The sequence below is a fragment of the Petromyzon marinus genome, chromosome 21 (genome assembly GCF_048934315.1).
Source record: "Petromyzon marinus isolate PM22_M1 ecotype Great Lakes invasive population chromosome 21, UKy_Petmar_22M1.pri1.0, whole genome shotgun sequence".
Taxonomy (NCBI): Eukaryota; Metazoa; Chordata; class Hyperoartia; order Petromyzontiformes; family Petromyzontidae; genus Petromyzon; species Petromyzon marinus.
The window spans coordinates 4,763,841-4,785,459 of NC_133687.1; the positions used below are offsets into that span (position 1 = coordinate 4,763,841).

Here is a 21,619-nt window from a genome sequence, read left to right on the forward strand (position 1 = left end):
AAAGTAATCATGAGCGGGTGGATTTTTACACTCACGCGGAAGAAGGTCGAGTGGAAAGACATTTATTGTCGCAAATTCGCTTTAAATTTGACGTTTCTTTATTGAAGGTTAATCAAATAAATAACTCGACGCAGACGTTTCTTTACAGAGAGTGACGCTTAAAAATAGACGCAGCAGTGCTACATCCGTATGTGACGTCACTGCAAAACAGGCCCCCCCTCATTAATAATCATGAGCAGGTGGATTTTAACACACCCGCAGGTCGAGCGGAAATTTTAAAAAATTACGCAAATTCACTTTCAATTTGACGTTTCTTTATTGAAAGGAAATCAAATAAATAATTATACGCAGCAACAAAGTATATTTGGTGTCTTTATTTATTTCTTCAGCACTTGAAACAAAAGGTAAGTCTAATTTTTGCTTCTAAATTATTATAATATATAGATTTCTCCGTGATTTCCCAGACATTGTATCGAATTCACAATTGATTACGACCCCAGCGAGCGAAGGCAGAAGAAAATAAAGTATCAGAGCAGTGATTTAGAACGAATTGAAGGTGAGTTAAATGCAGTGCTAGAGTCACATGAAGTGAAGTGTTTTATGACATCGTTTTGTGCAAGATTCACTGCCATTAATACAGTGCTACAGTGAAATGCAGTGCAGTGTTTGATGACATTCTTTCGTGCAAGATTCACTGCCATTAAATTTACACAAGACATACAATTATACTCTGCTACTTTTTTTTCGTAAATATTACAGCTTCCGTCCTAGGACGGGCAAAAAGGCTAGTTTCGAATGAATATGGAACTTCAAACCGTTCATTTATTAATCAGCGAGGGGAGAAGCGGCAAGAGAAGGTGGGTGGGCGAGTGTGTTGTTGCGTTGTTAGAGTATGGTAGTTGAACACAGCAAGGCCGTAGCCATGGGGTCAACATTGGGGGGGACCAAATCTTCCAGGGGTCTGGGGTCCCCCCACCAGAAAAATAGCAAAATTTGAAAACGAATTTCATGCCTAAAATATTTTAAAAAATCACTAACACATAGGATGGACTTTTTTTTTTTTTTACAATGTCTAATAGTGTATTGTATTACATTGCTGTGTGTTTTTTTATCTTTTCTTGTTTCATTGTATATAATGGCAGAGATTACGGATTAATAAATGACAACCATAACCACAATCATATGAACAGAAATCTATTTTATAGCAATATATTGGAGGGGAGGGGACATTTTGAGCATATTTGAATATGGGGGGGGGTGCATATTATAATTACGGCCTTGGAACACAATACGAATGAGACGAACAAATCGGGGCGAGAAGAGAGTTGAGGATCAGCAGGAGGAGCAGCACGAGGAGTAGCAGGTGTAGGGCAAGAGGGAGGGGGGGCGAGGGACAGGGGGCGGAGTGCGAATGGGAGGAGGGACGAATGATTGAGGTTACAACGAAGCACAGGCAGTCACCGCGTCTCCCTCCTCGGGGCTGAATGATGAAGATGGACTCGAAGAGTCTTCCTCCATCTCGGATCTTCAGGTCGTGGCTTCTCATCTCGCTCCTCGTCCTCAGCGCCCTCGTCTTCTTCGTGATGAACGTGAGAACTCCACCTCCTACTCCTCTTCATCCACCTCACCTTTCTGCACACCTAACCCCTAGTCCTGTGTGGTTCACGATTTATTGCGATTACCGATTCTCATCTCACTTTATGATTCCGCTCGTTTACCCAGGAAAGTCTCCCTGAGTCTTAAGGCTCTCTTTTTAAGACGGTCCTGCCAAGATTTCTCAGTACGGGGCAATGTAAAACTATAAACTATTTTTTTTGTTTTACCAGGTAAGGGCCACTGAGCTATGTAAATATTTTTTCAGAAGCGACTTGTCCACAAATGATTGCCCAACGAAGTGGCTCATCACGTGGGAATTTATAGCAGCCAAAGACTCTAAACGCGTGATGTTGATTCTTAATATGGAAGGATAAACCGGAGGACCCGGAGAAAAATCCACGCGACCACGGGAAGAGTGAACCCCAAATATACAGCGGGTGTCAGGGTTGGGATCGAACCCACGACCTCCTGCAAACCAGGCGAGAGAGTTAACATCTCATAGCCACCGTGGCGCCACTCTGCCCGTTTGTAATCCCAGTTTAGTAATTTACAGGTGATACTTCAGTATACGTTTTGTTTTAAGTTATGGGAGGAAACCAGAGAACCCGGAGGAAACCCATGCAGACCAGGGGGAGAACTTACAAACTCCACACGGTGCCCGAGTCGCGAGTCGAACCCAGGTGCATCTCGCTGTGAAGCTGCGCGAGTGATCACCACTGTGGTACCACCCTGCCGCGATGCATCGCCATGGCGTGGTGATGGTGGTGATGGTGACCAGCTTGCCTGATTGTGCCAGTTCTGGCCACCTCCATAATACAGGGGGGAACTTCATCCAGCAGTGGATTGATACTGTTTGTATATTGAGACGCTGCACAGAAACAGTGTTTAATGTATAGACATGAAGTCATAGAACTCTGTGCGAATCCATGTGTTCCTATGCGAGTCTTTGTGTTAGTTTGTGGGTCTCTATGTAGGTCAATGTAGCTGTGTGTGGGTTTAGGAATCTCTTTATTAATGTACTGTACAGGTATCTGTCAGTCTACGAGGCCTCATGATTCGAAGGGTATGTGAGTCTAAGTGTCCCTGTGTGAGTCTACGTGTCATTGTGTGAGTCTACATGTCCTGTCTGAGTCTACAGTGAGGGAAAAAAGTATTTGATCCCCTGCTGATTTTGTACGTTTGCCCACTGACGAAGAAATGATCAGTCTATAATTTTAATGGTAGGTTTATTTGAACAGTTAGAGACAGAATAACAACAACAAAATCCAGAAAACGCATGTCAAAAATGTTATAAATTGATTTGCATTTTTATGAAGGAAATAAGTATTTGACCCCCTCTCAATCAGAACGATTTCTGGCTCCCAGGTGTCTTTTATACAGGTAACGAGCTGAGATTAGGAGCACAGTCTTAAAGGGAGTGCTCTTAATGTCATCTTGTTACCTGTATAAAAGACACCTGTCCACAGAAGCAATCAATCAATCAATCAGATTCCAAACTCTCCACCATGGCCAAGACCAAAGAGCTCTCCAAGGATTTCAGGGACAATATTGTAGACCTACACAAGGCTGGAATGGGCTACAAGACCATTACGAAGCAGCTTGGTGAGAAGGTGACAACAGTTGGTGCGATTATTCGTAAATGGAAGAAACACAAAAGAACTGTTAATCTCCCTCGGCCTGGGGGTCCATGCAAGATCTTACCTCGTGGAGTTGCATTGATCATAAGAACGGTGAGGAATCAGCCCAGAACTACACGGGAGGATCTTGTCAATGATCTCAAGGCAGCTGGGACCATAGTCACCAGGAAAACAATTGGTAACACACTACGTCGTGAAGGACTGAAATCCTGCAGCGCCCGCAAGGTCCCCCTGCTCAAGAAAGCACATATACATACCCGTCTGAAGTTTGCCAATGAACATCTGAATGATTCCGAGAACAACTGGGTGAAAGTGTTGTGGTCAGATGAGACCGAAATGGAGCTGTTTGGCATCAACTCAACTCGCCATGTTTGGAGGAGGAGGAATGCTGCCTATGACCCCAAGAACACCATCCCCACCGTCAAACATGGAGGTGGAAACATTATGCTTTGGGGGTGTTTTTCTGCTAAGGGGACAGGACAACTTCACCGCATCAAAGGGAAGATGGACGGGGCCATGTACTGTCAAATCTTGGGTGAGAACCTCCTTCCCTCAGCCAGGGCATTGAAAATGGGTCATGGATGGGTATTCCAGCATGACAATGACCCAAAATACACGGCCAAGGCAACAAAGGAGTGGCTCAAGAAGAAGCACATTAAGGTCCTGGAGTGGCCTAGCCAGTCTCCAGACCTTAATCCCATAGAAAATCTGTGGAGGGAGCTGAAGGTTCGAGTTGCTAAACGTCAGCCTCGAAACCTTAATGACTTGGAGAAGATCTGCAAAGAGCAGTGGGACACAATCCCTCCTGAGATGTGTGCAAACCTGGTGGCCAACTACAAGAAACGTCTGACCTCTGTGATTGCCAACAAGGGTTTTGCCACCAAGTACTAAGTCATGTTTTGCAGAGGGGTCAAATACTTATTTCCCTCATTAAAATGTAAAACAATTTATAACATTTTTGACATGCGTTTTTCTGGATTTTCTTGTTGTTATTCTGTCTCTCACTGTTCAAATAAACCTACCATTAAAATTATAGACTGATCATTTCTTTGTAAGTGTGCAAACGTACAAAATCAGCAGGGGATCAAATACTTTTTTCCCTCACTGTACGTGTCCCTGTGTGAGTCTCCGTGTCCCTGTGCGAGTCTCCGTGCCTCTGTGTGAGTCTACGTGTCCTGTGTGAGTCTACGTGTACGTGTGTCTACGTGTCCTTGTGTAAGTCTACGTGTATCCTGTGCGAGTCTACGTGTCCCTGTGCTAGTCTACGTGTCCTTGTGTGAGTCTATGTGTCCTGTGCGAGTCAACGTGTCCTGTGTGAGTCTACGTGTCCTGTGTGAGTCTACGTGTCCTTGTGTGAGTCTACGTGTCCTGTGTGAGTCTACGTGTCCTTGTGTGAGTCTACGTGTCCTGTGTGAGTCTACGTGTTCTGTGTGAGTCTAAATGTCCCTGTGTGAGTCTACGTGCCTCTGAGTTTACACAAAACAATTTGGATAATTCTAGCATCTGTCGTGGATAGCGCATTGCGCTCCGAACCCGGACACCTGAGTTCCCACCCACGGCTATCATCGGGGATATGGGAACCAGTCCTAGGCGTTCCCACACTCCATCACCCGACACCAGCCCGCACTGCCCAGTGTGGTGAAGTATGGTCAAACAACCCTGACGACCAACAAGACTGAGTCACTCACTGTCTCGCCACTCCTCCACTCATCCTCTTTCCCCTCTTGCTGCTCAGCTCCGCTCTCTCCCTGTCTACTCAAGTTACCTGCTGCTGCTGCGTTGGCAGTGGTGCAACAAGCACAATTAATCTTCACAATTTGTACACATTCCTCAAGAACAGCGCCTTGAAATCAAAAGTTTATAATCGGCGAGAAATCGGGCGATGGCTCTTGATGGATGGGCGTTGACGGAGAAGTTATTTTGGCCCAAATGTCGCCTCTCTACTGTGCGGTATTAACCTTTCTTTCTAAGGTTAAACAAAATTATTGCTGTTGTTTTCACACCTGATGATGATTGCTTGTGTTGCGGTCGGGGCGTCGTGGGAGTTTTATTGTTATGTTTTTGTTATTTCATTATTTCCCTTCTACGTGACTTTACCGAAAGAACCAAGAATATGAATGCCTGCAGTCACGAAAGCTTTAAATCGAAAAAAAGCCTGCTGTATATTTGGAGTTTTCATGTCTCTCTTTCACTCATCATTATCACGGTGGCTAGGAGATGTTAACTACCTCGCCTGGTCTACAGAAGGTGGTAGGTTCGATCCCGACCCTGACGCCTGCTGCTGTATAGTTGGAGTTTGCGTGTCTCTCTTTCTAAGGCACATCGAATCTAATTTGTTGTTTCCAGCTTGCTTTATCCGATCATAGCCTTCACCCAGCACAGCTCCCTTTATTCTTCTGCCTTTATTCTTAGTTTTTTTACATTCCTGCCCTTCGTCGTTCTTTTATTATAGTCCCCCTCTCGGCATCCACCTGCTTTGTGCACTTAGAGCCAACTACAGCACATCACTCAGGGGTGACCTTTCACCCAGAACGGTTTGAGAAGTCTACGTGAAGTTATTGAGAATATCGAATGAATATGGAACTTCAAACCAAGTCCACCGCGGTGCTGTTCGTGTTAATGCATTAATTAGCATCTTGCTTGTCAGTGTTAATGACCGTCTCCCGTGTGTTGTTTTGTACTCATTCGTGCTAATAATTGTGTTAGTTCTCGTGCCTTGAAATACAGAAATGCCCCGCTATACGTAATGGATGCATTCTTGGGGAAATGCTACTAAACTCGAAATTACTTAAAGCAAACTCAAAATTTCCATAGAAATTATGTTAAAATCATAGGTTTGCGTTCCGATGAGACATTACTGGAAAAAATACGCGATAAAATGTTATGAAGTATACAAAATACATGTGATTATATGTTGCACGTGATTATACGTTAACTAACAATAAAGACAAATTAGATTTTTTTTAAAACGTATCTAAGTTTAAGAGCGTGGTTGGTGATCGAGGCCTCTTGGGGTGAGCAGTGGTGGAGTTATGCAGGCGATGGGGCAGGGTCACCTGCCTCTTCACCTAACGATGAAGTTGGAGCCACAGGAATGTTCACCAGAGGAAGCTGGCTTGATTGCAAAACATTTAGAAAATTCTGTCCAAAGACAGCTGAACAACATTTTTCGTCTTCTGCTGCTGGTACAGCCCTTTGTAGCAGTGAATGCCAGTTAATATTCGTGGTGGTGGTATAATGTCATCAGCCTCTTCCTCAGCTCGTTATTGTTGCACGTTATTGTTCCAGCTGCTTCAGATCCTCATTTGACAGGTTCTCACCATGGGACACAAGCAACTCCACCACGTCCAACCCCTCCACATTCTCCAGTACAGCTTCACACCACCGCGGAGACGGAAATCCCCTCAACATGGTGGAGGGGATTTCTCTCCACGTGGCAGAAGTATTTTCTGCGGTATGTGACATGCGCGTCCAGTACGGTATGACATTGCCAATTAGTCTGGCTTAACCACGTGCATTCCTAGTTTAAAATTTGCGCATTTTTTTAAAGGACTGCTTGGGAAGCAGCCAGGCCACAGGCCATCGTCAAAAATACTCGACTCCCACCAGCAAGTACTTATTCCCATGAGAGATAGTGGGAAATGGACCAAGGATGTCCAGAGCAACCAGTTCATTTACGCAGGAAACCTGAATCGATTGCAACGGTGGACAACAGGGTTTTGCAAGCGGCTTTTGCCGCGCACACTGCACACACCCCTTCAACAAATTAGCGACATCCTAAGCCATGCCAGGCCAGAAGAAGTCCAACTTAAGTGTGGCCAGCGTCTTATGCACACCCTGGTGAAACAGGCGCTCGTGTACCGCCCAAATGACCTTACCCCGCAGGGCAGTGGGCACAACAATTTCATAACGGTGCAACCCACCGTCCCAATGCATGAGCAGTCTACCTCTGAGAATGACGTCGATCCTCGCTCCCATCAGTCTCTCTGGCACGGCGTCGTAATTTAAGCAGGGAAGCGTCCTCAATTTGGAGGCGCCCCCATTCTTTGTGGTCCAACCCAATGACGGCGCCACGTGCCACCAGACCCTCGGCCACCACAGATGTTACCTCGGCCGACGCCACAAGGGGAGAGGGCGAGGGCTCGTTGGGTGGCTTACAGCACCCGGAGCCTGAAAAGCACGCACAGCCGCCGCTCATTAGTAATTGTGACAAGGCATCAGCGTTTGTGTGACGGGAGCCTTTGCGATAGGTAACCTTAAAGGAGTAGTCCTGGAGGACCTCCAACCAGCGTGAAAGTTGGCCAGATTAGTTATCAATACGCAGCACGTACTGTAGCGCTGCATGGTCAGAGCACCCCTCAAAGTGTCTACCATACAAATAGGGGGGATACTTTTGCACAAAAACCACAATAGCTAACAGTTCCCGGCGTGTAACACAATACCGTTGCTTGGCCGGAGACAGCACTCTGCTTCCATATGAGACAGCACTCTCGACGCCATTGACAACTTAAACAGAACAGCTCCAATTCTGGTGTTACTAGCATCTGTATTAAGGATGAATGGCAAGGAAAATCGGGGTAGCGGAGGGGAGGGGCGTTCACCACGCCATCCCGGAGCGCAACAAATGCGGCCTCCTCCTCCTCCCCACAATGGAATTTCTGACCCTTTGCCATCAAGGCGTGGAGCGGTTTAGCGATGGTAGCAAACCCGGCGACAAAACGGCGGTAATAGGACGCAAATCCTATGAAGCTGCGCACCTCCCCCACCGACGTGGAGGTCGGCCAAGTTCGACCACACGTGGTTTTGTCTGGGTCACTCGCAATACCCGATTCACTTACTATGTGGCCAAGATACCGCACCGATTTTTGGAGGAAGTGACATTTCTGTGGTTTCAACTTCAGGTTGGCCGCATGCATTTTGAGAAAGACAGCGCACAGCCATTCCAGGTGTTCGTCAAACGTATGGCTGAAAACGATAACATCATCGAGATATATCAAACAGGAGTCCCACTGGAGACCAGCCAGAGCCAGTTCCATTAATCGCTGGAACATGGCCGGTGCGGAATGAAGACCCATCAAAAGCCGATTGAATTCGAACAAGCCTTGTGGTGTACGAAAAGCTGTTATGGGCTTAAATGCTTTGTCTAGCGGCAACTGCCAGAACCCGGATAGGAAATCAAGAGGGGAAAAGAACCGCGCTCCTGCTCGAGCATCCAGTGAGTCATCCATTCGAGGTAGAGGGTACGCATCAGCGACAGAGACCTTATTAAGCTTGCGGAAGTCAACACAAAAGCGCAAGTATACCATCGTGCTTTTTAACAAGTACAATTGGGGCTCCCCATGGGCTGGTGGATGGTGAAATAATGTCCGTGGCTAACATTTCGTCAACCGCCAGCCGAACGTGTTCTTTTTCCGTAGGGCACAGCCAGTAGGGATTCTGCCGGATGGGAGCGGCATCCCCCATATCAATATATGACTCAAATGCGTAGTGTGGCCGATGTCAAATTTCCTTTTGCTAAGCGCATCCGAAAATTCACGCAAAAGCGCCCGCAGCTTCCCCCTCTGGACCTCAGACAATTCCGCATTCTCCGAACAAAGCTTATCCATCTACCTCTCAGGATTCTGGTGTTGCCGCATATTCGACGCGGCACCCACATTGCCAACTATGCTTCCCTCATGAAGTGCTGGCGACGCATGAGCTAACACGGTACTTTCCTGGATCACCAATGTGTCTAACCCTGCGTTAAGAACCTGAATGAAGGGTTCTTGATCATTGGATACCAACGTCTGGGCCCCTACTAATGTTAATCCACGACTGGCTTTATTAGAAGGTCCAAAGAGGATTCCTCCCACCATTGCCCCCTCGTCTAGCGGCTTTGGCAATCGTAGGGGGACCAACATTTGCGCGCCGGGGGGAATCTTAACCATCCTACGTGCAAGTGCTTGCACGGTAGCGTTAGCTGTGCACAAGGCAAGAATGCCATTTGACGGCCAGATGGTAATTCCAGGCACCCTTGGTCAATCAAAATTTTCAGGGACATCCTTCCCAGAAAATCAGTCCCAAGCAATGAATGGCAAGGGACGTTGAAACAAGAACCTGTCCTGGCAATTTAACATCCGCAATGCACACCTCCGCTGTTATTCTCCCAATAATGCCCAATGAGCTGCCGTTTGTGGTGAAGCATGGAGCTTCGGCAGGGCATAAGGAACGATATTTAGGGGGCAAGATATTATAAATCAACTCTGAAATCATGGTCGTTGACACACCGGTGTCAACGAGGATCCTTTCTAGCCCTACTATCCAATAACTGTGAACGAACCTGCGGTCGCAGCCACCACTCGATGGGCCAGCTCCAAACACTGATCCAGTCGGAGTGGCCGGCCGGCCCGATCAAAATCTAAATCCTCCCGCACCGACGCGCAACCGGAACGAAACCCAAACACACTAGATGAGTGAGGTGGATTCAGGGGCCGAGTGTCAAATGTTTCGCTAAACACCTTAGGGTGCAGTGGAGCGAAGGACGGTGGGGCGGATGACGGCGGTGGTCCAGGGAGGCATCGCCGTGGTACGCGGCAGCCCGATGAGACGTGCTCCGGCAGGCAACAGCTGTAGCACACGACAGGGCTGCTCCCACGACGAGGAGATGTCTTCCGCCGTCGCTGGTCGTCCGCCCGTCGCACCATGCCATCCCCTCGCCCACCTCCGCTCTGGGCCGATGTGCAGGCTGGGACAGGCTCCATGTCTTCAGGCGTATCCGGCCCCTCACGGGGCGCGGTACATGCCGCCAACACAATGGTCTAAAGAAATACGTCCGTGGGATATAGTAGTGTGTCCATAATTGCTTGAATGACTTCACCTTCCCCTCCTTGGTCAGGAGTTCTCCCACCCTTTCCAGGCCTGTCACTTTCTAGCTAGGCCAGTTATCCCCCCTGCCTTCTATTTTCAATAAAGGGTGCCCCACAGAGGAGATTGCCTATGTATAAAGGTGGGGAAAGAGATTTTCCCGTCTTTGTATATCCCCAATGTGTGCTAGAAACTGTCCAAAATAGTTTAATGCCCCAGGTCTATCTTTAGGTTTATCCCAGCCAGTGACCATAGGCTCACCGAGCCTTTCTCCCACTGTTTCTCTGTCCTTTTCTATAATGGGTTAATTCAGTGCTTAAAGTTCTGGAGAGTGATTGTTTCGTGGAACTTAAGGAAGTCTGGAAGGGCCAGGCTCCATTCTCACCTAGGTAGGGTAAGGGAGTGGTAATTTATTCGCAACATCTTATGGTTCCACATTAAAGGGGTACTACGAGAATAGAGTTATCTTTTAAAAGGCCCTCGGGATGTGGGTGGGGGCCATTCGTAAATGGTATAGAGCATCGGCAAGACCGTCATTTTTTACATTCAAGAAGTATTATCAGTAGACAAGTGGTGTCTCTTGCCATGATGTTCAGGGATGGATTAATAACCATTTCTGATCTGAATGGCAATTATTATTTCGAGAAACATTGACTCATCTCCTGTACTACTGTATACTTCCATCATCTGACTGGTACTTATTTTCTCACTGCTCTCAACTTTCTTTTCTTCTTTTCTGAGGCTGCCCAAAAAACTTACGACTGTCACCGCCACCCTTCCTCTTGCTCATGATGACACTCACTGTGAATGAAAGTTGACTGGAATAAAACTGCATGCACTTTAATCAAAGAAACAATAATAATGCTATATTCTTGGTTCTTTCGGTAAAGTCACGTAGAAGGGAAACAATAAAATAATAAAAATATAAAACAATAAAATTCTCACGACGTTTCGACTGCAACACAAGCAGTCATCATCAGGTGTGAAAACCACAGCAAGAAAATTTGAAAAAAATGGCGGTTTTTTAACGTTAGCCCCACGGATAGCGATTTGACAGTTTGTTCAGATGGACGAGGCCATCTATGTTCGGAAAAGAGGAGGGGGGAGATGAAAAATAATGGATGCGGTCTGAAAGTCACCTTAAGCGTGATCAATCAAGACCCGAAATGGTTTATCAAATCCTTCCAATGATTGCTAAGCCAGAATCCATCTCCTTGGTTGAATTTGTCTCTATGTTTATATATGTGGATAGCCTCATGAACGAATCTCTCATGGTAGCCAGATGGCTTGCAAAGCACCTCTGTCTTGGAGAAGTCAATGTCATGTGAACCTACTGAATTATAACAGTGATCTGCCACGGCCGAGGTGTTGGTCCTTCCGTGTTTAAGGTCTGCTTTGTGTTCACGAATGCGGTCTGAGACATGTCGTTTGGTTTCTCCAATGTAACTACTACCACAGAGGCAACTTAGTTTGTAGACGTTAGGGTACTGTGTGTCCAGAATCACATCTTTTACAGACGGAACCAGATCACGGATTATATGTAATGTGTTGAATCTGACCTGGATCTTGTATTTATTCAAGATTTTGGAGATATTTGTTGTGATCCCCACAATGTAGGGTAAAGTGATGGTTTTGAAAGGCTCCTCAAGAGTGTCCTTCTTCATGGTTGGAGTGATAGCTTTGCGGATTGTGTAGTCGGAATAACCATTAGCCTTAAGAGCTTGGTGTACGTGCTTGAGTTCACTGGCTATGTGTTCCTGGGATGGATGGTGGTGGGAATCCGATTTCAGGTAAGCATCCGTATGGGTAGCTTTCCTGTAGACAGAGTAGCTCATTGAACCATCAGGTCTCTTTTTTATTAGGACATCCTAAAAAGGAAGCTTGCCATATTGTTCGACTTCCATGGTAAATCTGATGGCTGGGTGTATGCAATTGATGTGGTCGAAGAATTGGTCTAGAGCAGGCCGGCCATGTGGCCAAATGACAAAAGTGTCATCCACGTACCTCTTTCATAAGGTTGGGCGCAGGGTGGCAGTCTGGATGGCGTCAGTCTCAAATTTATCCATGAAAATGTTGGCTACAACCAGAGATAGGAGGGAGCCCATTGGGGTGCCATCAGTTTGTTTGTAGAAAGTTCCATTCCAAGTGAAGTATGTATTGGTTAAGCAGTGTCTTACCAGGGGGGTACCGAGGAATGGAACTTTCTATAAAACAGACTGATGGCACCCCAATGGGCTCCCCCCTATCTCTGGTTGTAGCCAACATTTTCATGGAGAAATTTGAGACGGACGCCATCCAGACTGCCACTCTGCGCCCAACCTTATGGAAGAGGTATGTGGATGACACTTTTGTCATCTTGCCACATGGCCGGCCTGCTCTAGACCAATTCTTCGACCACATCAATTCCATACACCCAGCCATCAGATTTACCAAGGAAGTCGAAAAAGATGGCAAGCTACCTTTTTTGGATGTCCTAATAAAAAAGAGACCTGATGGTTCAATGAGCCACTCTGTCTACAGGAAAGCTACCCATACGGATGCTTACCTGAAATCGGATTCCCACCACCATCCATCCCAGAAGAATTCCCTCATCAAGACTCTGCACCATAGAGCCCAATGCATATCCGACCAGGAACATATAGCCAGTGAACTCAAGCACGTACACCAAGCTCTTAAGGCTAATGGTTATTCCGACTACACAATCCGCAAAGCTATCACTCCAACCATGAAGAAGGACACTCTTGAGGAGCCTTTCAAAACCATCACTTTACCCTACATTGCAGGGATCACAAAAAATATCTCCAAAATCTTGAATAAACACAAGATCCAGGTCCGATTCAACACATTACATAAAATCCGTGATCTGGTTCCGTCTGTAAAATATGTGATTCCGGACATACAATACCCTGGCGTCTATAAACTAAGTTGCCTCTGTGGTAGTAGTTACATTGGAGAAACCAAACGACATGTCTTGGACCGCATTCGTGAACACAAAGCAGACCTGAAACACGGTAGGACCAACACCTCGGCCGTGGCAGATCACTGTTATAATTCAGTAGGTTCACATGACATTGACTTCTCCAAGACAGAGGTTCTTTGCAAGCCATCTGGCTACCATGAGAGATTCGTTCATGAGGCTATCCACATATACAAACATAGAGACAATTTCAACCGAGAAGATGGATTCTGGCTTATCAATCATTGGAAGGAATTGATAAACCATTTCTGGTCTTAATTGATTGATCACGCTTAAGGTGACTTTCAGACCGCATCCATTATTTTTCGTCTCCCCCCCTCCTCTTTTCCGAACAAAGATGGAGTAGTCCTTCTGAACAAACTGTCAAATCGCTATCCGTGGGGCTAATGTTAAAAAACCGCCACTTTTTTCAAATTTCCTTGCTGTGGCTTTCACACCTGATGATGACTGCTTGTGTTGCAGTCGAAACGTCGTGAGAATTTTATTGTTTTATGTTTTTATTATTTTATTGTTTCCCTTCTACGTGACTTTACCGAAAGAACCAAGAATATGAATCCCTGCAGTCACGACAGCTTTAAATCAAAATAATAATGCTATTTATCGTAAGCAAGTACATTATACTAAACGAATATGCAATAAATGAAATATACTACTGTCTACAAATATGACACATGCAGCGCAACATAAATGATTGGCACTTTACTCAGACTTCACGTGGGCTTTCTGACAAATATACTCATATAAGCACACAACTTTAACTGTAATGAACGCTGCACTTTCCATCGTTTTCATGCAGGGGGCACTGCAAACCTACGCGCCCCCTGCATGAACGACGGAGGCACAGGGACAGACGTTCTATTACGTTGGAATCGATCTGGAGACGGCGGTCTTCTCGCACGGCAAGCTCTATGTTGCCTTATCTCGATCCCGCAATCCCAAACAGGTGAAAGTCCGCATCGAACCAAACCCCCACCAAGGCCATCTACTTAACGACGAGAGAAAATGCACACGAAATGTCCTTTTCAATTGAGTCTTCCAGATGTAATATGATATAAGCGTTTAATGAAGAAATAAAATTATCTAATTCAAAACAATACAATTCAAAGATGTTTCATTTTAAAACTTCAAAACGGAGCACCGGGTGCTTGCATGAATGCGTCGTTGGTGTGTGACTTTCCTGGCCGAAGGCCGTAAATGGTTGCGAAGGGCACCGCAGGCACCCCCGAACAACCCCTAGTAACGTAATAAAGACATTACCATTAGCTGAACACGCCCGTGAGCGCCATTGTTGGTCGCTGGGTGAATGTGTGGCTAATTAACTGTCCAAGTAACTTACTTAGCTATGATAGCTAACGTTAGTGATGGCTGGTTGATTAGCAATCGCAAATCGGCCCGTTTTCACCGTAAGTTTATTTCCACTCGACAGTGATATAGCCTAAGTAACACTCAAATGACATTCTAGTTTTCCACTTTTTGTAAATTTGAAAGCAATGAAATGGAGAGACAGTACAGTGTTTGACATTGATTGTACCTACCCACAGCAGTCGAGCAACGGCTTCTGCTGGGATACGGCATCACAACTTGGACAAACCACACTCAAACTGCAGTACACCGTAATACTAGAACTAGTAGTAATAATAATGGCAATTTGTTAAGTTTAGTTATGATTATGATTACATTTGCTAAAGATTATTTCGGACGGCGGTGCATGGTTGCCTGTCGTAGCATAGCAATTATTATTATTTTAAAATATTTTTATATAAATATATTGGGGGGGACATTTTGAGCATATTTGAATATTCACGGGGATATGTCCCCCCCCCCCCCCCAATATCTATTATAATTACGGCCTTGTTTTCCACCCTCTCATGGATCCCGCTTAACTTTCATTGAGGACCTGGAGTAGAGTGGTGTTCTCTTCCGTTTGCAGTCCAATTTCACTGGTATATTGGGACAATTTCTAGATTTTGTCAAGTACGTTTTGTAGCACCCATCGTGCCCCTCTAGGAGGGGTTCTAGGTCTTTTCTTGATTTGGAAAGACATCAGAGAGGAGGCCTCAGACGTCTTGCCTGTGATTCGTTTCGCCATTAAACACGTGGAGTATGGGGTAGACAAGCCACAGGCGGAAGCTTCAGTTGGTTAGGATAGGCCTGAGCCCAAAAGTTCGAGTTGGCCATGTAGGAGTAAGAATGTCCACGAATTGGGAACCCCCCTTGGAAATTTGAGTCGAAAGAATAAAATCAATCCACAGACTAATATGAAAATCATCGAAACACAGTATGCTGAGTTGATATGAATGAAAGGGTCAGGGACATCCATTTGAGCGCTGCTTACTCAGGCATGACATCACCGTAAGTCCTGAAGGTGAATTGAGATGGTTATTTCACACCTGTCACATTTAATTGTTTTTAGGATGTGGTGTATTGCAGGTTTCCGTAAACGTGTCACCATCCCCAAAGCAAAAGTTGACACCGACATCCTGCCCCTCTGGGCTACGTGATCCTACGTCTAAACTTCCTCTTTGCACCTCCCCAGGTGTCCCTCATCCTCACTCCCTCACATAAACCACCCCGCCATGCGATACTTGAACCAAGCCTCCGAAGCTCCACCCCAGAGCCACACGACCTTGAGATGGACGACCTGCGACAACTCCTATGGTGGCCAAGCCTGCCTGCCACGTCCTCGATCGACTTTGAGTCGTCCACCAGCCCCGCGGCCACGAGCTACCGGCTGCTGGGTGGGACACGCAACTTCACGGTGGGTGACACGCTGCACCTCGGCGTGCAGGCCAGGGACCACCACGGCAGGGACAAGCGGCACGGCGGAGACTACTTTCGCATCAAAGTCTACTCAGAGAAGCTCCGGGCGGGAGCATTCGGCTCGGTGCTGGACCACAACAACGGCTCGTACACGGCGAGCGTCGTGCTGCCGTGGCCTGGCGAGGCCCTCGTGGATATCAAGCTGGTTCACTCGAGCGAGGCCGTGCACATCATGAGCCGCCTGCGCGACTCGGTGCCCAACAAGATCTTCTTTACCGGCTACTTCGAGAAGGAAGGAGCGAGTGGCGAGGCCACCGAGTGCAACGCGGTGCCACACTTAATGATAAAGTCCAGGATGTGCCAGTATAGGGACGCGGCTACGGGACACATGTGGTTCTGCAAGAAGCCCAGGACATTGCCCTGCGACACCCTGCGATTTCACTCGAACAGAGGACGCAGAAACATTCTCACAAAGCAGGAGGACCGGTTCTTCAGCAAGTAAGAGCCGACATCTGCCCCCTGCATGACAATTCTCACCTACATATTCATGTGATGGTTGTAGCATCAAAATGAGGATTACTGTTGGGTGACTTCAGAGCAATAGTAGAGAATATAATGACTTTGAATGGCTGATGAGCCCAAACTTGAGTGCATAGTGTGTTCTACTAGTTTGTGTTCTCCTGCTGTGATGGGTTTCATCATTTACAGACAAGACGAATCTTACCTTCACAGTAATTTATTTGATTACATGGTACCTGCTGATGTGGTTTCCCGTCTGTGGTCCATTCCTCACCCATTCTTCCGTGCGTTCGTCCTGGGTGATGCAGCGAAATATCCAAGGTAAGAATCAGCGGAGATCCAAGCCAGATCGAGGTGCAGCCGTCCCCATCACCACAAAACCTCGGTGAGTGCTGAGCGCTCACACTCACATCTCGCACAACCCGAGCTGCGCCGATCACGTGTGTGGACACGCCTGTTCGGGGGGGCCAGAGTAGAAACAATTATCTGAAGGGAATCTTGTAAATTCAGCAGACTATGAGTTCAACACGATCATAAATATTGAAAAATAAAACAGACTGAATGTTAAAGTCAATATTAGTATCAGGGTAAGATCGTAGCATATTCTTTGGTTCTTTCGGTAAAGTCACGTAGGTGGGAAAAATAAATAAATTATAAATATTTTTTTCACCTACGTGACTTTACCAAAAGAACCAAAGAATATGGATCCTTGCAGTCACGAAAACTTCAAATCTAGAATGAAGATCGTAGCAATATTCGTAAGTTTGTCATATGTTTGTCTACGATAGGATTTATATTGGTTTTGCGTGCGTGTCCGTCCTAGAAAATGCCCTTGGACCATGTGTGCCGGGCCACCCCGTGCCCTCCCCAAGCGGCTTCTACCTCAACGATGAGTGGGTGTCGCTGTCCTGCAAGACTCGGCCCTTCCCAACCCCTCAGGACCTGGCTAATTGCCTGAGCGGCAAGAGGTTCTACATGTACGGGGACTCCACCATTCGCCAGTGGTTCCTGCACCTCACCGCTCACGTGCCAGGTAGGTGGAACTCACCATCTATTGCTCCACCGGCTCAGAGTGCTTTTTATTATCTATATCAACGGTGGCCTTCAATACCCCGTTTCCACTGGCGCATCCAAGCCCAGCCAGTACAGCGCCCTCTCGGTACGAAACATTGATATTCTGGCCTCACAAGGCACGCAAATCTAGCTGGTGTGAGCTTACCTGTGTTGAATCACGATTCACTCTGCTGCGTGTTGCTGTTATTGCTTTGGAGAGCCTTGTGCACTTTTTTTATTATAAATTGAAGCAATGATGAACAGAGATAGAACCCCAAGCCTCACGTGCACAGCAGGCCACGCCTAGCAGTGTCTAGACTCTTCGGAGCACAGGGCACGCCCCGAATTTAGATTTGGGGTGGACTGTGCTGAGATGTTGTATGACGTGGAGAGTGATGAGGGAGTGTCTGGTCATTATTTCAGGCACCCAACGTTCCTCGGAAGAACACTTTATAATAAATATTGACCGTTTCACAAACCCCTGGTGCTCAGCTGTTGTACAGTGACTCGCTTCTCTGGAGGACAGAACACAACGCAGAGTATCTACTCATCGTCTCCGAGCTTTATTTTTGTTTTCTATTTAGCCCACCTGTCCTCCTCGTCACGATTCATGGGAGGAGAGGGACAGGGTGGGACGGCTACACAAAGCCAGTGGAAAAGATGAATGGGAGACAAGACAGGGATCCACTCTGAGGTCAAATGCCAAATGCTCATTCATTAAATTGTCAAAACAATTCAATCTAGCAGGAACCTCCTTATGAAGTATCGATACTCCATGACGTTTTCTTGTATCTCTCTTCCCATGCAGCCCCTTTGTGGAGGCTACTGGTGTCACAAACTTCTGGCAAGTGTAGCAGTCCTGCACTCTTTGCCGTGTTATCCCACAAGTTTGACACTTCCATAATAATTAAAATTAAACTTTTGCTGTCATGGTCAAACATGACTATCACAACACTGACGTTCCATTAAAGAGTATGGGAATGAAGTCACCGTGACATCAGTGGAGTACTGTAATGAAACACCTGAATTATTTTTCAAAATGATTATGGATAACATGAGTCATTAACTCCATTCATCTTCAAACTGCAGCCTTGCCAAATGCTACTTCTAAATCTATCCGGGTTTCAGGAACAAGTTGTACAGGCTACTCCATGGTGATACCCACAACATGTTCCTTAGATAATGTTCCTTTCATACTTCTACTTTGCTATTTGTTCATTCCAATTTGTGACTAATATTATTAATGCGCCTTTTGGGCTCTAGAATTTAATCAACTTTTAAAATTGCGACGGTCAAACTTTGGTTGGAAACACAGAATGTGGACCCTGGCCAGCCATGTAGTTATAGGCCTCTTTATAATATCCTTTTCCAGAAACAATGTGAGGATATTGTGGCCTTTCAGTGAAACAACCATCCAGAGATGAGTGCGATCATTTAACCTCCCCGATCAGGCATCAGATCACTGTACAGCACGATTTTTCATGAATTATTCATGGGTGCTGAATTTGGTTCATTATCTATTTTTCTTTTGATACTGTTAACCATGACATTCTTTGAGATGGCCTGACGAACCATGAATATATGTCAGGCACTGCTCTTAGCTGGTTTATATCTTTCTTCTCCAATAGAAAGTAGTTTGTATCGATGGGTGGTTTTATATCTGCCACCACGTGGTGTCCTCGAGTATCCCTCAGATTCTGTTTCTAACGTACAAGGCCCGGTTTGGTTTGCATCTATCGTACCCAAGAGATCTGCTTTCCCGTTATGCACTCGCATGGAATTTTCATTCATTACTCGTTTGGTGGCTTCTTGGTGGTCCCTTAAACAAAACTTCTCTGCATGGGTGACAGAGCATTGTTCCTCCACTCCACAACAGTGGAATTATTTATCTCAGGCTATCATAGACTCGCATATCCTTGGTATTTTTTTTCTCATCTCAAACTACTATTTATTCACTGGCCTTTGATTCTTTTATTGTCTTGTGAAAAGTGGTGATTATTGCGTGGTGTTATATTTTTGAATTGTACATGTTTTCTGTGAATGGCGCTGTGCAAAATAAATATTATGACACGCCTGCCCTTCTCAGGCATGCAGTTCATCGACATCAACGCGCCCACGCTGCTTGGCCCGCTCATGTCGGCGAGCGTGGCCGCCAAGACGTTCCTGCTCTACCGCACGCAGGGCCTCCCCTTCCTCACGCCGCACGGGCCCGTGGCCGCCATCCACTACGTGGCCAACGAGATCGACGGCCTCACCGGTCAGGAGGCCCCTCTCCTCACTCTATCACAACTAGACTTGGCATTTTATGCCCCTTTTCCACCGCACATCTGAGCCGTTCCAGCCGGTGGCTCTCATGCCTCCACCGTCGTCATTGTCGAGCTTCTGACCCGTGTATGTCCCCGTCCGTGTGCTTGTCCATGCGTGTCTGTCTTCCTGTGCCAATAAGTATTGGCTCTTACAACAGCCAATAGAAAAGCTGAACAGTTTATAATGAGCGAATATATTAGTACATTACCCCGCCGCAGCATGTTCTTTTTAATGTAAAAATGTAATGAGGTCACAACGTTTACATTTGCATTTGGTTGCGCTATAAACTCGAGCAGAGCTGAAAAACCGAACTGCAAAACGGCTGTCATTACTTAACCGTGCCAGATGGGCAAAACCACCGTGACCTATGCTAAATAGGCAGTGATATTTTAACGCAGTGTTCGACCAGCTGCAAATTCCAGAGATTTGGAAAACGAGGTTTTTTAGGCTCATCAGCCAACCTCACGCTTCAATTAAATGTGCAACAACAGCCACTCCACTAAGAACACAAGCACTTGGGAAAATCCCTTGCTGTGTGTATGTCCGCATTCTCACGTCCTCATGTCTGTGTCCTACAACCCAGGCGGGAAGGACACGGTGGTGGGGATCAGCTTGTGGGCTCACTTCACGGGGTTCCCCGTGTCTTTCTACGTCGCTCGTATGAGGGGCATTCGCGCCGCGGTCGTCCGCCTGCTGAAGCGAGCCCCCGGCACGCTGGTCGTCTTCAAGTCGGCCAACACCAGCTACCACTCGCCCGACCAGTCCGATTGGCTCAACCGTCAGCTCGACCAGATCATGCGTCGTCTCATGGCGGGGTTGCCCGTCGTTATTTTGGACGCCTGGGAAATGACGGCGGCCCACCGTCTCCCGGACAACTTGCACCCCGAGCCCGTCATCATCCACAACGAAATGAAGCTGGTCCTGGCCTACGTGTGTCCCCAGTAGAAGAAAACTGGCACATATCACGGGAAGATCGTATCGCAATATCAGACGAGGGGAAAACTAAGTCTCAATGAATGTGTTTTGAGGGTCGGTATACAGGTAATGCCTCTTCTTGTATTTCTTATTGCATATTCTCAAAGATTGTGAACCTTGCATTGGAAATTCACATGTCATTGCTGAATATCTGGCTATCTTTCCACACAGTCCCCATTACGGTTGGCAGTGCTCAGGCTTTTCTGGTTTTCACAGAGCATCTGATGTTCTTTCAAGTAAACTTTTATCTGCACACAGAGCAGAGGGCACATTTAAGATCTGTCGCTTGACAGTCAAACTGATATATAAGAGGTGGTAGTTAGCCAAAGTGCAGAAGGATATGTAATATATTATTTGTGTCTTTCGGTAAAGCCACATAGATAGAAAAAATAATCATAACAATATCACGACGTTTCAATCGCAACACAAGCAATCGTCTTCAGGTGAAGAAAGAGGGGGAAATCTGCCGAGGCAGGCTATATATAAAGGTTTAGAGATGGGCAGGGCAGCTAATGTTAATGTAGGAGAGGTCTCCGTAACATGCAGTTGGTCTACACCAATCAAAGAGCTGTTTATAAAGGTTTAGAGATGGGCGGGGCAGCTAATGTTAATATAGGAGAGGTCTCCGTAACCTGCAGTAGGTCTACACCAATCAATGAGCTGTTTAAAAAGGTTTAGAGATGGGCGGGGCAGCTAATGTTAATGTAGGAGAGGTACTACGGAGCTGTGGGGGGTGACCATTGTATTGTGAGATATTAGCATGTAAATGTAAGAAATTTGAAGCTCGACAAGAGCTCGGACAGTGCAGTGGCCACATGGAGGTGGAAATAAATGGCAAGCCGCCATTTACTAACACAGCTAACGGTGGCTGTTTACCCTGATGACGATTGCTTGTGTTGCAATCGAAACGTCGTGATGTTGATATATTTTTTTTATTTTTTCATTCACTTTA

At 46.4% G+C, this 21,619-nt stretch overlaps 2 protein-coding genes and 1 long non-coding RNA gene across 3 annotated transcripts; 2 read left to right on the forward strand and 1 right to left on the reverse strand.

Moving 5' to 3' along the window:
• Positions 1 to 1,254: 1,254 nt before the first annotated feature.
• LOC116944344 (NXPE family member 3-like) lies at positions 1,255 to 16,743 on the forward strand. Its single transcript, XM_032957905.2, has 3 exons — positions 1,255 to 1,589; positions 15,590 to 16,311; positions 16,641 to 16,743. Exons 1-3 carry the CDS (start codon positions 1,485 to 1,487, stop codon positions 16,726 to 16,728), a joined length of 915 nt encoding a protein of 304 aa, XP_032813796.2. The 5' UTR covers positions 1,255 to 1,484; the 3' UTR covers positions 16,729 to 16,743.
• On the reverse strand, positions 2,809 to 16,766 carry LOC142925547 (uncharacterized). The gene is made up of 2 exons (XR_012942491.1): positions 16,569 to 16,766; positions 2,809 to 10,030 (listed from the first exon to the last, which is right to left on the reverse strand). It is a non-coding gene; the product is annotated as an uncharacterized LOC142925547 (long non-coding RNA).
• A 129-nt stretch (positions 16,767 to 16,895) lies between these two features.
• Positions 16,896 to 19,995, forward strand: LOC142925546 (NXPE family member 3-like). The gene is made up of 2 exons (XM_076068437.1): positions 16,896 to 17,365; positions 19,472 to 19,995. The coding sequence occupies exons 1-2, from the start codon at positions 17,104 to 17,106 to the stop codon at positions 19,714 to 19,716; spliced, it is 507 nt and encodes a 168-aa protein (XP_075924552.1). The 5' UTR covers positions 16,896 to 17,103; the 3' UTR covers positions 19,717 to 19,995.
• The last annotated feature ends 1,624 nt before the right edge of the window (positions 19,996 to 21,619 follow it).